The sequence below is a fragment of the Dendroctonus ponderosae genome, unplaced genomic scaffold (assembly GCF_020466585.1).
Source record: "Dendroctonus ponderosae isolate FM_Combo_2020 unplaced genomic scaffold, Dpon_F_20191213v2 Dpon_F_20191213_4, whole genome shotgun sequence".
In the NCBI taxonomy this organism is placed as follows: domain Eukaryota; kingdom Metazoa; phylum Arthropoda; class Insecta; order Coleoptera; family Curculionidae; genus Dendroctonus; species Dendroctonus ponderosae.
The window spans coordinates 11,012,278-11,033,069 of record NW_026018611.1 but is presented as its reverse complement, the minus strand read 5'-3'; the positions used below and the strand labels follow the sequence as shown (position 1 = coordinate 11,033,069).

The window sequence follows — 20,792 nt, the reverse complement described above, 5'->3', positions numbered from 1 at the left end:
ACAAAATGTCTTAAACGCAGGAAATTAAAGAGATTGGCAACTATAAAAATTTCTTAATTTGAAAACTTACTTTATAGTCAAAGTAACTATTGAATTGAAAGTAACTAAAAATTTCATATTACAAAACAAATTCTGAGACACATTTGAATATATGTATTTCCCATTAAAGAGCTCTGATGTGAGTAACACAAACTGTTATGTGTAATATCGAAGTTCTTAGTAAACATTTTTATTCTACGTTGGCTTGAATTTGCTTATTAAATTGTTTACTTTGCTTGAAAACATATTTTAGTATTCTTTTAAACCCAAGGGTTTATTAATATATATCATATTTATAAAAAAATTAGTCACCCTGGATTTTCAAAACGTAACCTTTTCGGGGCTTTATTAATACAAAACTACCATTAAATTTTCATGTAGTCACACTCTTCAATATTTGCATATAATTACAAAATACCATATATATCCACAAACACTATCAGTTTCGGTTTGGTTATTAAAGCAAAGAATTGCGGATTTTTTGACACAAATACGCAAAAAATTATCCACCTAATTGAAAAAGGAAGTTTCTACGTACCTAAAGTGCACATCAATCCGATAATTTTAGCGACAAGAGTTTTAAAAGTCAAATACTCCTTTAGTGCTACTCCCCTTAAAATGGTTTTCATCTCCGGAATACCCGAACCTGTAAATAACCCAAAATGAAACATACAAAAAATTGTAACAAATTAAAAAGTCAGTAACATGCATAATTTAGAATTAATAATTTTAATTTAATAATAATAATTGTTTTTACTTACCTATTGATTGTGGTGCTACCAAATGTACAAATCCTGTACTGAACAGTATGAGTGTTAATGGTAAGATTACCCAGGATGCATATTGGGCAGCAGGATTGCTTGAAAGGTCATTGTATAGCCAGAGTCTTGCTGAAAAGTATGTTTTTATAATTTTTTAAATTAAAAAGATTAATGAAATATAACAGTTAAAATTTATTAAAAATATGTTAAATTKCATATTKGGCTAATTAAATCAGGTTTAAATAGTGGAGAACAATTAGTTTGGCTGACCGATTGTAACTAGAATATTCGGGTAAATTGTAATTTTGATATTTTAATTGTTGAATACACTATAAAAGTTTARACATCAAACAACCATATACGATATTTATAAAAATCTCAAGTACTTTTCGTTATGGAATAAATATTAATATAATTTCSGMGACTACTTACTTAAAGCTTTCATAAAAAAGYAATTGAAAGTTTATTAGTTTACTGGCAGATGTTCATTTTTCGAAGTCATAAAAATAATTTATTTACTATTTTGCTATTGCATCAAACTTCGTTCAGGTGTGTTTCAGATTAATTATTGGTTTACATTAATTAAATATTTGTCATAGCTGGAAACTAAATCGTCTTGTTCTTCGATTTCTATTCGATATTAAAAAATATGTATTTGCTTCTGTATGCACGGTTAAGCTGTTAGTATCAAATGAAACAGAAAATGTGGGTTGTTGCAATTTCGAGGAACAAAAGGCGTAACTTTAGTTTATCAATTAGTCGCTATTTGCAGGTAAACCAATGCTCGAACTGCATGCTCAAAAGTAATAAATTTGACTATATTAAAATTTATAAGTTTTCTGTATTCAATTTTAGTGGATGTAGAGACTTCTGCTAGAGACGACAGAGAGACGTATGCTTCTCTTCTCTTGCTTGTCAGGAGTAGATTATACTTAATTGTTAGTTGTACAAATACACAATACTTTGATAATAAATATGTTACTTATGGTGTCATGTTCATTATCTTTGATGGTTTGATCATTCATTGATATTTCCTGGAAATAGGTCACGCTAAGATGCACACTAGTTCCAAGATATCTATATTTTTGCCACATTTATTGCAAAGTTAAAAGCTTTTCTCGGTTCTAAATTTGGATTATTGGATAGCATTTTCATTATTATGATTACTCATTTTATTTTGAGCAATATCGGCTGCGATTTAGGTCATAATTGAGTTAAAGAGCCGCATGAATTCAATTTCATGTATTAGAATGAAAAAACAAATATAAATATTGAAAAAATTGATTTAACAATCTATATTTATTTTGTTTCGCATGTTTCCAAATGCATTGGTTGGTTCTTTTGGTGTTCCATTTATTATAAAATTTAATTGCAAACAGATAAATTGCTTACCTGAGCTACACATGGATATGCCGCTGTCCATTATAAAGCTTAAGACTGCCATGATCACACCTAACAGGGCCAAAAAGACCCAGTCTTCGCCAAGTCGCGCAAACGTATGCTTCCATAGAAAGGCGATGCTTTTTGCTAATTTGCCTAAAAAACAAATAAAATATGCGCGTTATTTTTTACGTGCAAAAAACAAAGCTTGGTAAAATGTGGTATTAACTCAGATGTCGAGAACTCAGACCAGATGCTTCTGAACAGCACCAACGATCTTCTTTTGTCATCGCTTAAAACCAATCTAGTGGCGTTATTGTAATCAGTTCATTTAACAAAATTACAATATATAGTGTTAGATGCTAAAAGGTGTCAAAACATTGTTTTAAGGTACTAAATGGTGATAGCGTGTGCCCATGATTCATTATTGACTTAATAAATTAGCAATATTTAAATCGTAGTCAGTTTGATATGACTACGAGGGCTATGAGACAACAATTTACTGAGAAATTACTGTTATCTGCGTTTTTTGATAAACATTTTATTTTTTAAATTAACAAAATTTACTATAACTGGGATTTGTATTTGTGTTAACATGCAACGTGTTTTGACAACTAACTTATGCTACATATTCTTAAAATAATGCGATTTTGCTTAATTTCTTCAATCTGAAATTATAGAGAGAGCAAACTGAAAGGCGGAGAAATGGACAAAATAGAAGGCCGACAACATTCTTTGGCATAAGAGTGTATGATTTAATGTTTTTCCAAAAAATAGTACCACGCTTTTCTGACATTGAAGGCCAAATGAGTTCTGATCATCTTATATTCCTAAATAAGACTTCACTTTATAAAGCGACTGCGTCTATCCGCTAAGGGCAAATGATAAGTTCTTGAATGTTTTGGCACATTAATTGCATGAATATTTCAGTTTTTAAGTGGATTTGATTGATTTTTAGTTGATGATTGACTTATGATGATGGGTTATAAACTGCAACTCATGTAATAGAGCAATGGGTATGACCCCCACATTTCAATCATGTATTTATAGCTCGTTTCTTTTCTTATGTTTCTTAAATTTTCAATTTCTCGCCTGATTATTGGTTTCAGTTTACCACAATAATCAGCGGTTTGAAATCATCAATCCAAACTATCCACTTTTAGACTAAGATTCATTAATGTAAGTAAACTTATTCCGACTCAAGCGTGTAAACACTTCTTTGAGTCCACTGGCTGAGTATATTTTCATTGTAAATCAATGCAAACGTTTGAAAAATTTGATGTTTTTGGTCAACATTTTAGAAATACACACAATTTTACATCAACAATGTTACAATGAAAGGATCAGTAAAAAAGCAGTTGCGCAACTGGGGAAAGAAAGCATTTTGAATTTTCTATTAGAAATATGTGACTTAATTTAGGTCCATAAATTGAGGATTACGGGCGGTGTACAGATGACACAAGTATGCTCATATTAGGGCTTATTGCAGGCTTCAATTTTAATATGAAAATCGATGATGATGATGATTATTCTTCTTAATCTTGTTTTTCTTTGCCGTTAGGTTAGTTACTCTTTTCCTATCTAGATCTGCTTATTATTAGCAAAAATTTCGAACATATGGCACATATATCGTGTTTGCGCTTGTACTAATAGCGCTGCACTAACAATATTGTCGTAATACTAATAAAATTTTATAATTATTAGTTTTTAATATTCAGTAAAGACTTACGGATGCCATTTTGGAACAGACGGACGTTTTCAAACATTTTGGCAGCAATCCACAACTTAGGTCGGCATTATCACTCGTTAATATTTTTAGCCATACTGAGCCACAATTCCATAATCGTGCGAAGTAGACAGTTTGTAATTAGTTTTATCAGGATACTGTTTAAATAAGATATAACTAAATCCGTAATTTGTTTCTTTTGCCCTTAAGCTCGTGCCTATTTGAGATTAGAAATTTAAAAATTCTAATCTGGAAGGGCACTTAATACGAAAAAGCGGTTAACTAATTTGATGTGAAATTAAATACGAACTGATCTTTTAAAAGTTTTTAAAACACATATTTACCTACGGGAATTCGTATTAATGCTGGTTATCCAGTTGGAAGTATTCATCTAATATAAACTTTTCGCATTTGTTTGCTTCTACGTTAAATCCAAAAGTAATTGTTGACATATAATTCTTACTATTGATATTGACTATCAGGTCACATTTCCTATTATTTAGGTAGTATTTGTATTTTTTCCGTACATTCTCTAATTATTTCCGGTTTCTCTAAACGATTTTGATTTATTACGTACTGTAATTCATTTTGAGAACGCGAACTTTTGCGAATTTCTTGCATATGGTCGCGATTATGTCCAAACTGAAACTGGACTAGATCCTTACAAATGAAGGATAAATTAATCTATTCCTGGTAATTAATTTAAGACATTCCTTATTTTTCATGTTCTCGTTTGTGGTTAAAAAGATTAAAAGGCGGTTTTTTTATAATTGAAGTTCTCATAGTGTCGTCCTCTTTGAAATTAGCACGACATCTGATGTTGTTTAATAAAATATAATATGAATTCTTTAAGGTTCGGCAGGATATCTACAATATAAATGAGGTTTTTCTGCTGCTAAATAGGTTTAATTTTATGCAGCAAACAATATAGCATTGCACTATTCAATCGGTCAATAAGGAATAAAAAAAAAACATATTATTAAAGTTTAAGTTTTAGTACAAGGAATTGCGTAGGTTTACAGTTTTGAAAAAAATAAAATGTTTTCTTATTGATATTTAAAAGTCAAGGCTTTTTAAAAATATAATGAGAAACTTATGTTGGTCAAAGAACTTTTCTAAATCTGAATATGTTTTACTTAATTAATTGTTAATTTTGTAATATTATTGTTTAACAATTGTTAAACAAATCGAAGATTCGTTCTACCGGTAGGATTCAATTGAGCACACGAATAAAATTGGTTTCTTCTTAGCTTCAATCACGGCGGGTGTAGATTGTAGTAGGAAAAGTAGGCATCAGTGTTCGATAATTGGTTATTTCTTAGATGCAATTCGGAAATTGGTAAAATGTATGATACAGTTTGCAACTAATTTTTAGTTCTCCAATTTCCTGATACACTCATGGTCCAAAATTCTACAGCTTGTGTGGCAGTGCCAATCTAAACTAGACTAATAGAAAACCGCAATATTTTTCTAAAGAACATTCTTTCTAATTCAAAAACATCCAAGTAAAATTGAAAAACTTATCATAAGAATCAACAACAAAATGAAAAAATTAATAAAGCCATTTTCACATAGACCAACGATGCTTTGAATAAACCGATGTTAATTAAAACGTTACAAAGAAGAGGGAAAAAGGAAAGTTAGATAAATGAAAAGTATGAAAATATATTAGTGTACTTATTTATGGAAATTTTCTAATAGCTCTGAGTTTGGAAGTGAAACTTCTGTAATTCTTCGCTGGAACGATTTGGAATATGTTTAACAAAGACTAAAACTAACACAGGAAAGAGCGAATATTAAAGTCGGCGTATCTAATACCATAGCACACCATCATTATTAAGTAAAAATTAGTTAATCCGGCTAGGCAAAATGAACATGCAATCAAAATTATATGTTTGGTATGTGGAAAATTCCTAATGCGGAATTCATTCATTTTTCTGTCTTGGAGGGGAATACTAATTATTTAATGACTGTAAAAATTCCAAATTAAAGCCAATTCATATCCGTATTATGATGATAAAAACCCAATTCTAGTCCGCATTAGACAGGTACTCCAGACAAAAACCCATTCATTTTGTCTCTCATTTTATTTTTTAATGCTTGGCGGTTTAATGTATTAATAACTAATCTTGTGATGTTATTGCGGTTTAGTATGGGAAAGGTAGTCAATAGAACAGGTTCGATGCCAATTAATTAAAAATTCAGGTTTAGACCCCGAAAAGTGGAGGTATTTGGTCTTTCATCAAACCATCAGGAGTTTCATCAAACCATCATAAAAAAGGCAAAAAAGTCAAACATAAAGTTAAATGTGTTCTTCGTTTAACAGCAAACCAAAACATCACCAATTTAAAGTAACGAAACAAAACAGAGGAATTTTTTTAACATGATGCAAGTTACTAAATGAACTACTGCTATTCTCTTAATCTCTATCTTGTGCAGACGAAAATGTGGACTCTGGTTCATTTAATTCGGGTGTTGTTTTTTTGAATCGGCATACCGTTATAACTTCTAAACCAAAATCGAGACCCAACATTCTTCAATAAAGTAGTCAGAATTCAATATTCTCAATGCTTAATAGACTTTGTATATTGAAATGTATTTGGATGTATTTGTATATGAGAATTTAACTTTGTATATACAGGATGTTTGATAAGTAGATGCATTTCTTGCATCGAGTTATAGTGCAAGTAATTTGTGTATATTTAGTTAATATACCGTGTTCCGAAAACGCTTACGGTTTTCCATTTACAGGGTGATAAAGTTTTAATTTAAAAAATGTTAGATATTTTGCGGAAACAGCTTAGAATATTTAAACGAAATTTTTATAAGCTTAGGCTCTTAAAAACAATACCTGTTTTGTGACGTCAATTTTGTTTCTAGCCTTTCCAGTGGCACGGGCACAAACACGACTGTAAATAATTTAAATAATAAAAATTTTACGCCACGCATTTTTTAAGCAATAAACCTGATGATTCAAATTCCTGTTTAATTTGGAAGAGAAAAGGTCGCTTGACTTTTTTCCTACGACTTCCCGTTTTCCAGTAAATAAATTAAAATCGATTTATTGCATAGCTTAATCGGGTTGTAATTAAGTAGGGGTTAGTATAAAAACAAAAATTGTAAACTAGATTATGACAAAAATAAATCGTATGCATTTTATTACAAAAAAAAAACGCAAAAAGAAGTTACTCAGACACTCGAAATAACAGCAATTATTTTTGAAGAGCCAACTTTTTAAATAAAAACCCGATTACGTCGGGCATTAAATTGACTTTAATTTTTTTAGTCAAACACGGTGCGTTGTAGGAAAAAAGTCAAGAGACCTTTCCTCTTCCAAATTGAACAAGAACTTGAAAACTAATATTTATTTTTAGAAAAATCAGTGGCGTAACATTTTTTATTAAAAATGACCTACAGACGTGCCTGTGCACACGCCACTGGAAAATCTAGAAACAAAATTTTTATCACAAAACACATATTGCTGTTAAGTGCCTAAGTCCATAAAATTTCATTAAAATATTCCAAGGGGTTTCAGCAAAATTAAAAAACATAATTTTTTTTAATTAATACTTTAACACGCTGTAGATCGGAGACTAAGAGTTTTCGGAATATGGTCTATTAAAGAAATATATCCAGAATTACGTGCACTGTCACCTTCTACAAGGAATTCATCTACTTACCAAACACCCTGTATATAAGCCATTAAAACAAATACATTCAAATATCGTTTTCAAATATCATAAAAATAAAAAAGTTACATCAATAATTTAAAATAGATCCGTTGATGGATAGGATGGCGATAAGACGCGGATCAATAGAATGGCCGACGATAGCCTAACGTGCATTCTTTTTTATGGGGACACGTTAAAAGTATTGTCCATAAGAATAAACCTAATAGTATTGAAAACTAAAAAAAAACCGTAGGTTTGATTTCGTTCAAAAATGAACTTCCGTTAGGTTGATTATAATTGAATGCGATTTTATTATCTTAAGTGGGAGTCATTTTCAGCATTTGATAAAATATATTAAGTATTACGTTTTTTATTTAAATCGGGGCATCGAAAATAATAATTTTCAATACGTTCACTTTTTTGAAAAAGAAAATCGTAAATATTTTGAAAACATTTAAATATATTATGTATTATGTGTAAACATTTAAAACGCGAGTAAAGTAAATTTTTCAAACCACCCTGTATTCTTCAGTTTGACATAAAAATTTGGTTCTTAAGAAATAAAACTGGCCAGGTGCGAACGATTTTTCGAGAAATGTTTGCACATCTAGAAGTTTTTGAATAATACTTTTTCGAATTGATACTTAACCGAAATGAAGCAGACCCCTGATCACCATGCTCGTCCGATTTAAGTCCTTGCGATTTCATCCTATGGGGTTTCATTAAAAAAAGGTTCAATTTACCGGTTTTCAATTGAACAAGTTTATTTTATTGCTTAAATTCTTCGCGTTGAGCACCACATAATCTCTAAGTTGAAGAGAATCGTAAACTACTCCCGTTGCTAAAAATAGAAGTATAATTTTTCAGCGTTTCAAAAAAGTAGTTTGAAAATATTCTTTGTTGTAACCACTCTATACCTACAGTTACAAAAAAAGTAGCAACTTAGCAAGTTTTATCACCCTCTATAATTTCGATCAGTGATTTATTTCGTTTTACTTCTCGGTGAATGACTTAGAGCTTTGTAGAAAAAACCTGTCTGACAATAATTTCGTAATTTATCGGAAATTCCACGATCGTTCCGTGTACCTTCATGCACAAAAAAATTTGTATAAAATGTTTACAAAATTTTATCATACTCAATGACTACAAGTTCATATAGAGAAATTAGTCATAATGTTATTTAAATTCCGTAAACATTGCTGTTGTTTTTCCGTTGCATAAAATATCGGTTAAGTCCACTTTATACTGACTACATACTTAATCTAGATATTTTCCGGTAGTATTGAGTTTTTTCTGCAAATATTGGCCAGACATAACCAGAAAATGTTTTTACTTTAATTAATTCGATTAAAACCCAGTAAATCGCAACACATTTTAATTATTACTACTGAGAGCCTAGCACAAATAAGCCTAATAAAAAAATCACATTTTAATTAAAAATGCTGCATCGCATATACGAGCTTCAGACTTAAAACATATTATTTTTATGCAACGAATAGATTTTATTCAGATTTAGTAATAACTGGTGAAAATATAATGTCTTACCTTGATATCCTCTAAGTTCCTTCTTTCGAGCTTTTTCTTCTTTAAGTCTTCTTTTCTCTTGAGCTTTTAAACCTTCTAATTTGGCAAATTCTCCTAACTGCCGGCTATACCGGCCATACATCTGGAAAAATATTTTCTTGTTATTAGTGGGCAATATTTTTATTATTTTTAAGATAAAATGCTACGCATTGCGTAGCATTCTTATTCTTCCGTGCCTGCTGAACTTTTAGGATACATTTTTTGTTAGCCCGTATCGCCGTGTTATTAATCAACTCGAAAACAATGGAAATAGATGAACACTTGATAACATTTCCTTGAAAATTTAAACGTACTTGTAGAATAGAAAAATTTATTGGTTCTGTATTAGTGCACACTAATAAAAAACGGTAATTTCAGTAATCACATACCTACATGTTGATTGAAATCAGCTTCAAAAACGACTACTTAATACTTACAAGGTTACGATTGTGATTTATGATTGGAATAAGACAAACTTTATTTTATTTAATTTACTTTAAGAAAAGCAATTCCGTCGTTTTTGCAGAAGTACAAAGGTTCCATGGTTAACCGAAACTGAAAAACGTAAGACAAATTTCTAAAGATTTGTCTTTCTTTTTCCCAATTAATTGCTAACTGTTTGGTTTGACATTTTTTTTGAAATATTTTGAGTTTGATTTTAGCAAGTAGTACATGTGGTGTACAACTGCTGTTGAACGAAAACCATTCAAATAATTAATGATTAATGTAGAATAGCGAAACTCTTACACATTTACTTCAGTGTTTTAATCAGTTTAACAGTAGGTTGAGCTAACATTGCATGTTCAATATATATATAGAATGAAAATATCATTTGATACCTGAATATCCTTGTTGAAGTAACTTCAATAAGCGAAATGTTCTATTGAAAACTTTTTAATTACAAATAACTTCCCACTCAATTAACTTAAGAGCAAAATTACTGATTTCTCTAGAAATAGATTTTACCTTAATGTTCATCACTAAAAAAACAAAACTTCTGGCAGTTAATTTGGTACTAACACAGCATGTACCTTTTAGTCGATCGATTAAACAACATTTAGGAAATCTGTTTGAGCTTCCAGTTAGTACCTTCATACTTCAAACGATAGATATTTTCCTAGAGATTTAGCATCGTTTTAATTAAACAAATCGTGACTCCAATTTTTATACAAGCATTGTTCTGACGCAATGTGTTATTTGCACCACAAACTATGTTACTTTTCATTTCTCCTGACTCTCTTCAACGGTTCATGAATAATCGGAAGCTTAGCTTAAAGTGAGATATTCTGTTCTCGTATAATAGCTTTAACACTTTTCGTTCAATAACGGTGGAAATATATTGTAGAAACATTAGTTTGTTTTATTTCATGCAGCAATATTGATTTATATCAAATATGTTGGGAAACATTCAATGGAATATTCAATTGAATGTTTAGTTTCAATTGAGCTTCTTCGAACTGATCTTCTAATTGTGACTCTTACGTTTACTTGGACCAGATTGGAATGACATACATTTTTTATACAAATAGAAGACTTATTCAGTAATTTGGAGGCACTTAAGAGTATTAAGTAATAAGTACTTCCATGACAGTTTTTCTATAGTCGAGGAAATTATTGCATTTAATACAACCATAAATGTTGAAGTAAACAATACATAATAAATCGAGAATGTTTCTGAAATTCCATTCAAACAATTTTGTCTTATCCTCACCTCAAAAAGCTCACTTCCATTCAGACAACGTTTCCAAATTAAATCATCACACTATTATTAAATCAAATTAAAAATAAAATAGTGTCATTAACAGTAGTAAAAGATTTACATCTTGATCATCCCTCTGATCCAAATTTCGGCAAAATTTGAAACAGAAAATAGACGATAAAAATATCTAAACTAAACATTGAACAGAAATTTTCTACCTTTCTTGTGTTTTTTTTTATTTCAATTTTTTTATCCACGGTATTTATTCGTCATTATATTGATTTCTTGCCTAGAATTATTAAATTATTAGCTCTTTCAATGGTGTCTCTGACAATATGTAGGTGCTACATAATACGTTTGACTGCAATAATTTTCTCAACATTGTACAAAATGGTTTACTTGCGTTTCTTCTGTTAAATGCACATCTTAGAATTAGAAAAACAATAAAGTATTTGTATTTAATAGGTATAATATACTATACAGGGTGTCCCCCCGGGAACCGCAGCGATTGATATCTGGCAAACTATAATCAGGGGATATTTGAAAATTGGAACGTGTGCCAAAGTAAGTGTGGGCAAGTGATCTAAAATATTTTCAGCCGCTTACCCCTAATGACTTCGGCACAACGTCCAATTTTCAAATTTCTCCTACTTATTTTTTGCAGTACTTCAGATATCGATCGCGGTGGTTCCCGGTGGGACACCCTGTATATTATACAATAGTTAAGGACTGTTTAACGCATACCCGGTTGTATGTATGTATAAAATAAGAGTATGTTAGAATATACGCATTCAGATGTGCCACTAAGGAACACCATATAAAAGAGTGGCTACAAGTATTACGTATAAAAATGTAATTTATTATTTTAGTTATTTATAAAAAATAGTATTAAATAGTTAATTACAATTTGGTCCCGAACTATTACCTGAAGATGAGGCATTTCACTGCGCCGTTCTGATACCGAACAAAACAAAATACTAAATGCGAAATTTTTATTTATACCACTAAAGTCATGGAACTATTAGTTTGAAGATCAATCATATGTGTCGAGATACCAAAACATGCCGGATGCAAAGTAAGAGTGTGATTTAAAGCTAAATAAATAGAAAATTATTAGGATACACTTTTAATCTGCACTTGCGCAAAATGATCGTAAATATGATTCATTTTTTAACCAATCACTTAATTTTGAGCAAACTTGTAGATGTGCAGACTATCTCAAGCAAAATATCGAAAAATTAATTACATCCTACTCATTTTGTTTGCATTGGCAAATTATACTATTAATTCGTGTATTTGGTTTATTTATTTATTGACTCCTCGCCCTTCTATTTCAAATTATCAAAAAATACTTATATTATGCTTATTCAATCATAGTTGAATTTTTATCTGTAGAATTGTTTTTCGGCTTTTATTTTAAGAATTGTACTTTCTTTAGAGCCAATTTAATTTCTTCATAAAACCAGAATCCATAAGTAAAATAAGAGGGTTAAGCAAAAAAAACTAAAAGGCTACTTGTAGTTGCCTTTCTGTATAATAAGTATTCTTCTTCTTCTAAGAAAATATTATCAGTTTCTTACAAATTGTTTTCAAAATATTTCAAAATTTACTATTCTTAGCAACTATAATGTTAATTCTGTTATCTATTTTAAAAATTATTATATGTAGAACAGTATAAGTGAAAGTGAAACCTGATTAATCAGGATTTCAAAAATTGTCCAGCTTATTATCGAAGAATACTTTTTCAAAACCTCTCTTTGATTGTTCCTATTGCATCCGTTTTCGCTAAATCTATTTTAGAAAACCCAAGTAGTAGAAATGAAATAGACGTTTCGTTTTATCCGCTTTCCAATGTTTTACGTATTTTATGTTCAACTCTAGCAGCTCCATTTTTTCCACCACTGTCCCACCAGATGATTATGTTTTCTTCATTGGTATTAAATATTCATTTTCCTGTCTTGTTTGCTTCTGTTATATCTAAGTTTATTTTTTTCACTTTAGCATTTTATAAATTATTTTTTAAACACATGTTTGTTTTCTGTAAAGCTTTTTCCTGCCCATTACAATAACTTATTTCCATTTGGTTCATTTCTGTTCTAGTACATTTTACTTGGCTATTCTGCTATCGTTTTGTCAGTATTCTCAGATGTTTAGAGTTTTGCAGTTTATGCATTTCTAAGTTTTCGTTACTGTGACTTTATCTCCACACTTTATTGCACGTAAAAATGAATTACTTTTGTCGTTTTCTATTTTCTTGCTAACTTCTTTCGGCAAATTATTACTAATAAATAATGTTTATAATTTAAATTTTGTCTTCCATTTTATCCAATTCCGACAGTAATGTGTTGTGTTCCATTAATGTATCCTGTTTAACTTCTAAGTGACTTTAAATGAATTCGTTGATTTTTTGTTACTGTCGCGTTATTTGAATATATCTTTAAACCTTGAATTACTAAAATTTTCTTTGAATTTTCAATAACATTTTTTTATATTTGTATTGAGCTTTTTGTAACACTATTTACGTTACATGTTATGAATATATGCTTTGACTTTTTATTTTAAATTCTAAAAGGTTTCAAATATTTTGATGCTAATTCCTGTTAGCTACTTTCACAATTAAATCAAAATGTAACCAAAAATTGTATAAAGGTAACGTGTCGCAAAATTTATTTCTTTCTAGCATAGCTTAATTGCCAATCGGTTAGTTCTAAAGTTGCAACGATTCAAACGCTAATAACGCTGAAAATATTGCCGGAAAAATGAAAGCAAAAGGTGGTCCAAAGAAAAACTTATTATTGTATTTTCATTTGGATCAGACGCTCTTCTTGTATTCCTGATATTTTCATCTTAATTCAGTGGCCTAGGAAGTTTTATCTCTCATAATCCATGAAAGGTAGACCGTCTGTGCAGATATTAAAACGATTTTTGCTTGTAGGTAAATAGAATACCGATGTTTAGGGCGAAGAAAGTAAAGATTGAGATTTGGAATATTTTATACAAATCATTTTTAATACGTATCGATAGAATTAGATCCTAATTTTTTTACTTCAAATTGAAATAGCCATTGAACCCGCAAAAACCTTGCTGAGTTTCCTGACTCTACCTTATCTCTTGTGGTAGATGAGATACGCATATATGGGATATATATTAGCTATACGGTATAAGAACTGATATGGAAAAATATAAGAACATTTACAGAAAGAAATTAGGTAGAATGGCCTTCCTGAATGAAATTCCTAGTGCAGCTTTGAACCGCGCGGAAAACATCTTTTTGCCATGTTCTGTAGGAAAAAACAAATATATCGCCAAAGCATGACAACCAACCGATCGTCATCAATCAATTTAATCAATCAGCAATCAAATTGTGAATTAACATATACAAATAAGAATGTTTAACGTAAAAGCCTGCATTACATAATCCAACGAAAAAATGATGACAAAGTATACATTAGTTACAGACTGTGAAATTATTAATCATTTTTTATTGCACTTAATCCCGTTTGAATATGGTTGTTTATAGGTGGCACATGACATTACTTTTTTGTGGGATAATCGGAGGTAATCAGCAAGGAAACGCAGCCGTTTATCAACGGCAAAGTAAGTTAGCATGTTTGTTTATATTTGTACTATGGATTTAACCCTATTACCTACTGTATCACGAGCCAGAATTAGGAGACCGTCACAATCATATCTAAAAACTTTAAGCAATAAATCGATTGGCGCATCAATTAATTAATTAATTTTACGATCCATTATCTCTCACTTTAGAACTTTAGCATTAGAAACAGTATTTGAATAACCCACATACATTTGTATGACCTAATAATGTCTTGAAAATTAAATATAACCGTTTAATGCAAGGAAAACCCCAAAGCGCAGCTCACTTGTATGTTTGTCGTCCGGAAAAATTACAAAACTCATGAAATTGTAACACTTTAATATATAAAAAAAATTGAAATTTAACTTAAATTGTAGAAATTTCATAGAAATTAATCTAATGTATTTAGTTATAATATGAATGAAATCTAACATTTGCTTATAAAGGCTTGAATTAATTTTCGGTACATAAGGTCCATAATTGGTCGACACCACATTCACAAACGCGGTGGTGCGAAACGCCTCTGGGGATGTGCAAGCAAATGGTGTCTTAAAATCCAAAAAAACTCACGAGTTCCAAGCAATGGGCGCGACGCGAAAGCCAACCTATTTAATTAATTAATTTAATTAAAATTTACATGCAGGGTCTAAAGATTGTATGCTTAGGCTAACAAATTTAATACTCACCGATTTGTTCGCAACATACATTAATAAATGAAATATTACTACCTCCAACTAAAAAAAGTATATATACGTTAACTACTTCAAGATTTAGTGTCTTCAAGTCAATCACACTAATTGATATTGCCTTATTTATGTACAACAGATAAATAAAGTAATGGGCACTGATGACACATGCTATGATAAAACAACAATGAAATCTAATGTAAATAAGGGACCTACAGAGCTCAAACACAAATTAATTTTGAGTGATATTTTCAAAATAGTGGGAAATGTATCTGTTTAACAACATTAGGAAAGGGTTTTTTTGTAGCCAACCTGTTCCAGTTTTTAAGCTATTTTGAGTTAAAGGAAATTTCTCTTCAAATCTCATGTCCTCTGCTTATAATTCCCCTGTTTATATATACAGAGTGTCCCAGAATAATGAGCTACTAATCTTAACTTAAAAAACAAAATTTTAAGAACTTTGAAAATGTAAGGTATTGCTAAAGCGAATATGCTGTATACATCGACAATATTTAACACAAGTTGCACTTCCGGTGATACCGGAAATAGATGAGAATGTGCCAAGCAAAACCCCACAAGTCCGCCAAATCGAGAATTTCAAAAATGCTCAAAAACTATTTTATGTAGAAATTTTCGATTTGTATAGTTATAGAATTAGTATAAATGGCATTAAAAGTTTGGACAATTAGGGCTTTGAATAATTTCTTCAAACTTGTGGGGTTTTGCTCAAAACCCTGCAAGTTCAGCAAAATTCTGTATAATTATGTTTGCTTTCTTTGTATTTCTTAAACTAAGTAGTTATTCAAAAATAGAAAGTTAAATTTTACAACAGAAAATAGACAAAATTAGTTCTATATAAGATGTGGATAAGATCGTCACCTTCTAAGCGGCAATATTCATCACCCCCTTGTTCTTCCTCTGGGACAGTGGGAACATTTTCCATAATTATAATATTTGTTTACCAAGAAAAGCTCTCATACTATTTCCAGTTTTGCTATACAGGATACATAATAGTTAATCTACGTCTTTTTTCTTGGCAACACTAATTGGATGAATGAGAGGATTTCGTTAACCTTAAAATTGTTTTCCAACCTCTCTTGAGCAGGTGTTGCTTTGTACGATTGAGCTCAAAATTCGAAAAAATTGTTGGCCCTCACAGATAGTACGACCATTTTTTGAAACTTCTCTCTCAATAAAAATTATTTTCTATTTGTATTTTATTTATTTTACAGTTTTTGTAAACAGGTTTACACCCTTTGATATTTTTCAAACTTTACTGTTTCTCAAGTTTCCGAGCAAAAATAATAAAAATAATAGCAAATAATAAATATTAGGATGATGCACATTTATGGCATGCAATGCTTAAAACTTTTTTAAACCCTATTGGCTTCAACGGACTTGTGAGATTTTGGGAAAATCAGACATAATTATGGTTATGTGTGGTTTGGCTTGAGACGCAAATTTTTCCAATGCTATTTTACAGAAATTTGTGGGATTTTTTTGCAAATTGAAGGCTTTTAACAAAAGTAAACAATCGATACGATATAATATTAAGGATCAGCCGTTAGCTAAAATTTACTAATTTTAAAACTTGTGGGGTTTTGCTTATTTTAAATCGAATGCTCTGTACAATACTATACATTTTGATTTATTTTCCTGACTGCGTGTAATTGTTATTATATTCTTTTCCTTCTTGGGTTTCAGTCCTTTAATTTGTAGAAAATAATTCAAACAAATTAAATGTTTCAAGACAGCGAAGACCTAAACGAATGTAAGGATTACCAATTATGAGGTAAGTTTTTCAAATGTTTTGCTCTCCCGAAAGAAAAGGTTTTTTTTCCTCAAAAAGTAATGCATGTTTTAACGCTTTATAAATTATAGCTTTTGTACAACATATTTTAATTGTAAATTGGTGTTTGTAGTTTGTTTCAATTTTAAATGATGGCGCTGTTGTCTCACCGAAACGTTATGAAACAAACGATATACACATTTTTGTTTCACACTTTGACAGGAGCCCAGGAAGTGAAAGAATATAATAACAATACTACACAGTTAAGTTTTACAAAAAAACACATTTTTATGCATAAATTGTATAACTATCTCTAACGGTTTGAAAATATTCGCATTTTATTATAGTAAATATATTAGAAGACAAGATTCAAGATAGATGCAGTCTTGAATGTTGTTACCGATGGTGCCCAAATGACAAAATCTTCAGCAATTGCAATTTCCAAATTTCTAAAAAAATGTTCTTAGGCTTCAGAGCTACTTATGCTTCTTTAGGCTACTTATGTATCAGATTTCCTGCAAGAAAACCTGCTTTCATATAGATCGCTCCAGTAAAAATGTAAAATTTGCGATATGAAATATCAGAAAATCTAACGTTATTGAATATGGAACCCCCATATTTTATCTCAAAAGCTTATTCAAAAGGAAAAAATGTCTTAAGTAACTTTTCGTTATTTTCCTACACCTAAATTAAGCAGATTTTATTTTATTTAAAAACGAAACTTTTTAAATAAAAAATATTTGCGATGTATAATAAATATAAATTATTTAAAAACAATTTTTAAACAATAATTTTTATTTAATAGTCTTTACAATCTGTTGATTTTACGTATATACACATTAGTGGAACATGATATTAATTTTAGAAGCTGTACACGCTTGCTATGAGTCTTAAATTTAACATTGTATTGGGAACAATCTGCATAAAAGTAAGACCAGATATATGCATACCTAAGTAAATTACACTCTTTTTACGATTCTCCAATTCCCATTGCAAAATATTTTGTTATTTAGGCACTATCCATAAGAACGCTCAAATTTTTTTTTTTTTAAAGCGTTGTAGATCCGGTATAAGCGGAAGTGTCATTAGCAGCCCAGATTAGTGGGACATCCTGTATACTATATGTATAGATCATTAGTGATATTTGCCTGTTAATAGTCAAACACGAATTGCTTTTTAACTTTTCAATCCACTGTTAATGACTTTGTAATATTCTTTATTTACAGAAATAATTGCTAATCGCTTCATTCATCTCAATCATTATTTACCTTATCTCTGATTATCAGCTATTAAACTAATTATTTAATTAGCATCTGCCGAACTGCACAATACTATTTTACTCTGTGCAATTTAAATTAATATATTTTACTTATTAGTAATAGCACGGATTTAGCATTAGGCTAAAAATATTTCAATATATTCTATAGAAATGTTTCTGAAAACAATCTCCACGGGCCAGGAAACTTATTGTACGGTGAAATAAATCATTGCCTATACGCACTTCCCATTCGGACTTTAGGAATGATGATTAATTACTTACGCAATAAGTAGTGATCAATATACTAATTGACGCACTGAACTAATACTGAATAATATTTGACTTTAACCCAGTCTCCAATACGATTTAGTAAATCTACTGATCTAATTCAGAAACTATCATAAATCCAGAATGGGACATTCAAGTCTCACTGGAGGCAATAAACATGTTCCAAATGCTCTGATTAAATTTGCAAAGCTAAGTAACCGGATTAATATATTTTGTTCTATGCTTCTCGTTAAAAAGAACATTTTCGGAATTAAGTAATTTTTTAAATATATTTGAAAACAACTAGTCGAGTTCAACTAATTAATACATGTTTCTTCAAGTGATTCATTTGATCGCCTGTAAGTAGATTGGCATCAAAATATAACTCGTACTAGTTGGATAAAGTCGGCTTTAATTCATTAATTATTGAATTATTGGATATGTAAGGCCTTCGACATTTGAACTATCGAGGCCAAAAGCTGGTAAACTTTGAAATGCTTTTGAAATCTTAGACCAATACGCTATATCTTATTACCTTACAGAATGTTTTTAAATCGTTTTATACATCCCTTGTTGTCTTGATATTACAGTTGAATTACATTATTACAACTTCGTTTTCATAGTTTTATTCTATGACTTTTTATTATTGTTCTTTTAAATATTTTACTGGCTATAAAATCCTCATAACTATTAACTTGAAGCAAATTTAAAATAGAACTTTTCATTGCTATTCCAAACGTTTTAAATTACACTCGTCATCATTTTGAAGCTTCATAAACAATTGTTCTTAAATTGTCGCTTAATTTATTATTATTTATTGATATTTCAAAACAAACATTTTCAAAAATTTTAGAAAAAATACCCAGAAAAAATTGAATTTTTTGAATTGAATATTTGAAAAATGTCAAAAAACATGTAGAGGACTAATACTAAAACTCCCAAATATATGTTAAAATGTTCACTTGTTATTTCTTCAGCATAAGACTTGAAATCAGTCAGTCATCGCATCAGTCTCATGGGCCATGTACTAAAGACATTTCTGAAAATAATTCTTAAAAAAAATATCAGGGTTGTCAAGAAAAGTCAGGGGAGACTCAGTTAGGTTTTAGAAACAGGTTGGCTACGCGAGGATATAAACAGCGAAAATATAGGGCTTATATTGCATGCATCTGTTGGTACAGAAATGCTATGACCAGAGAAAAGATGTATTTATATGTTTCATCGACTTACCATAAGGCATTTGACAATATGCGACATGCTCTGTTACTATCTACCTTACGAGAGACAGGCAAAGATGAAAAGGATATTCAAATAATGCACAAGCTATACTGGAAAATGACAATAAACAATAGCTAAAGGGGTCCGACAGGGTTGCATATTATCGCCATTGCTGTTGCAACATTTATGAAGAAAATGTATTTCAGCTAGCACTGGAAAATAACCCAAGAAGAATAAAGATTAATGGTATTCCCATCAACAACTTACGATATGCCGATGATACAACCATAATGGCAGATAATATTGAAGACCTACAACCAACCATGGGGGTCATAAATGAGATAGGAATGGAACATAAGCAAAACGAAACTGATGATAGTAAGTCGACTCCCACATGATAATGTTCAACACTACATCGATAAGAAAGAGATTGAGAGAGTTAACAGGTTTAAATATCTGGGCACAACGCTATATGATAAATGGGATAATAATGAAGAAGTTAAAAGGCGCGTTACTTATGCTCGAAGCACCTTTTTTAAATTCCTCCTGCAACAGGATTTTTCCGCCTTCTTCTTCTTAGCGTACCTTATCCGTCGCAAACGTTGGTTATTAACATTGAAATTTTAATGTTATTGAGGGCATTTCCAAATAACTGTATAGATATAAGTCCAAACCACTGGCGTACATTTTATAGCCATGAGTGTCTTCTCCTTCCTGGTCCTGTTTCACTGTTGTTCCTTCCTTCAGCTATTAACTGGAGTAGATGATATTTTTGATGTCTCATTATGTGTCCGAGGTATTCCAGTTTCCTCTTCTTAAATGTGAGTGAAACTTCTCTTTCTTTCCCAATTCGCTGCAGCACCTCTTTATTTATTATGTGGTCAGTCCACGAAATTTTGAGGATACGGCCGTATATCCACATTTCAAAGGCGTTTAATTTTTTCATTATGGCTTCCTTCGTTGTGCATGCTTGCATCGTTGTGCATGTTTCAATCCGCGAATTGAAAACACATAGCACTTTGCTAACCTTATTTTTAGAGGCAAGGATATATCCTTGCTATGCCTATGTCGGGAAGGGTCCTGCCATCCAAGCCAAACTGCAGAGACAGCTCAACAAGGTCGTGAAATGGAGCAAGG

General features: G+C 30.6%; 1 protein-coding gene across 5 annotated transcripts in view; it reads right to left on the bottom strand.

Annotated features, from left to right (window-relative positions):
• LOC109542154 (chloride channel protein 2) overlaps positions 1 to 20,792 on the bottom strand; it is a 55,717-nt gene that overhangs the window by 9,308 nt on the left and 25,617 nt on the right. For 4 of the 5 annotated variants that reach the window (XM_019911255.2, XM_019911256.2, XM_019911253.2 and 1 more), the window contains 4 exons: positions 9,123 to 9,243; positions 2,193 to 2,336; positions 801 to 929; positions 578 to 685 (listed from right to left, as the gene is read on the bottom strand). In XM_019911255.2, the coding sequence (XP_019766814.1) occupies positions 578 to 685; positions 801 to 929; positions 2,193 to 2,336; positions 9,123 to 9,243 (502 nt within the window). Of the gene's footprint in view, positions 1 to 577; positions 686 to 800; positions 930 to 2,192; positions 2,337 to 9,122; positions 9,244 to 11,764; positions 11,795 to 20,792 lie in introns of those variants that run through there. The other variant, XM_019911259.2, reaches the window with a different exon arrangement.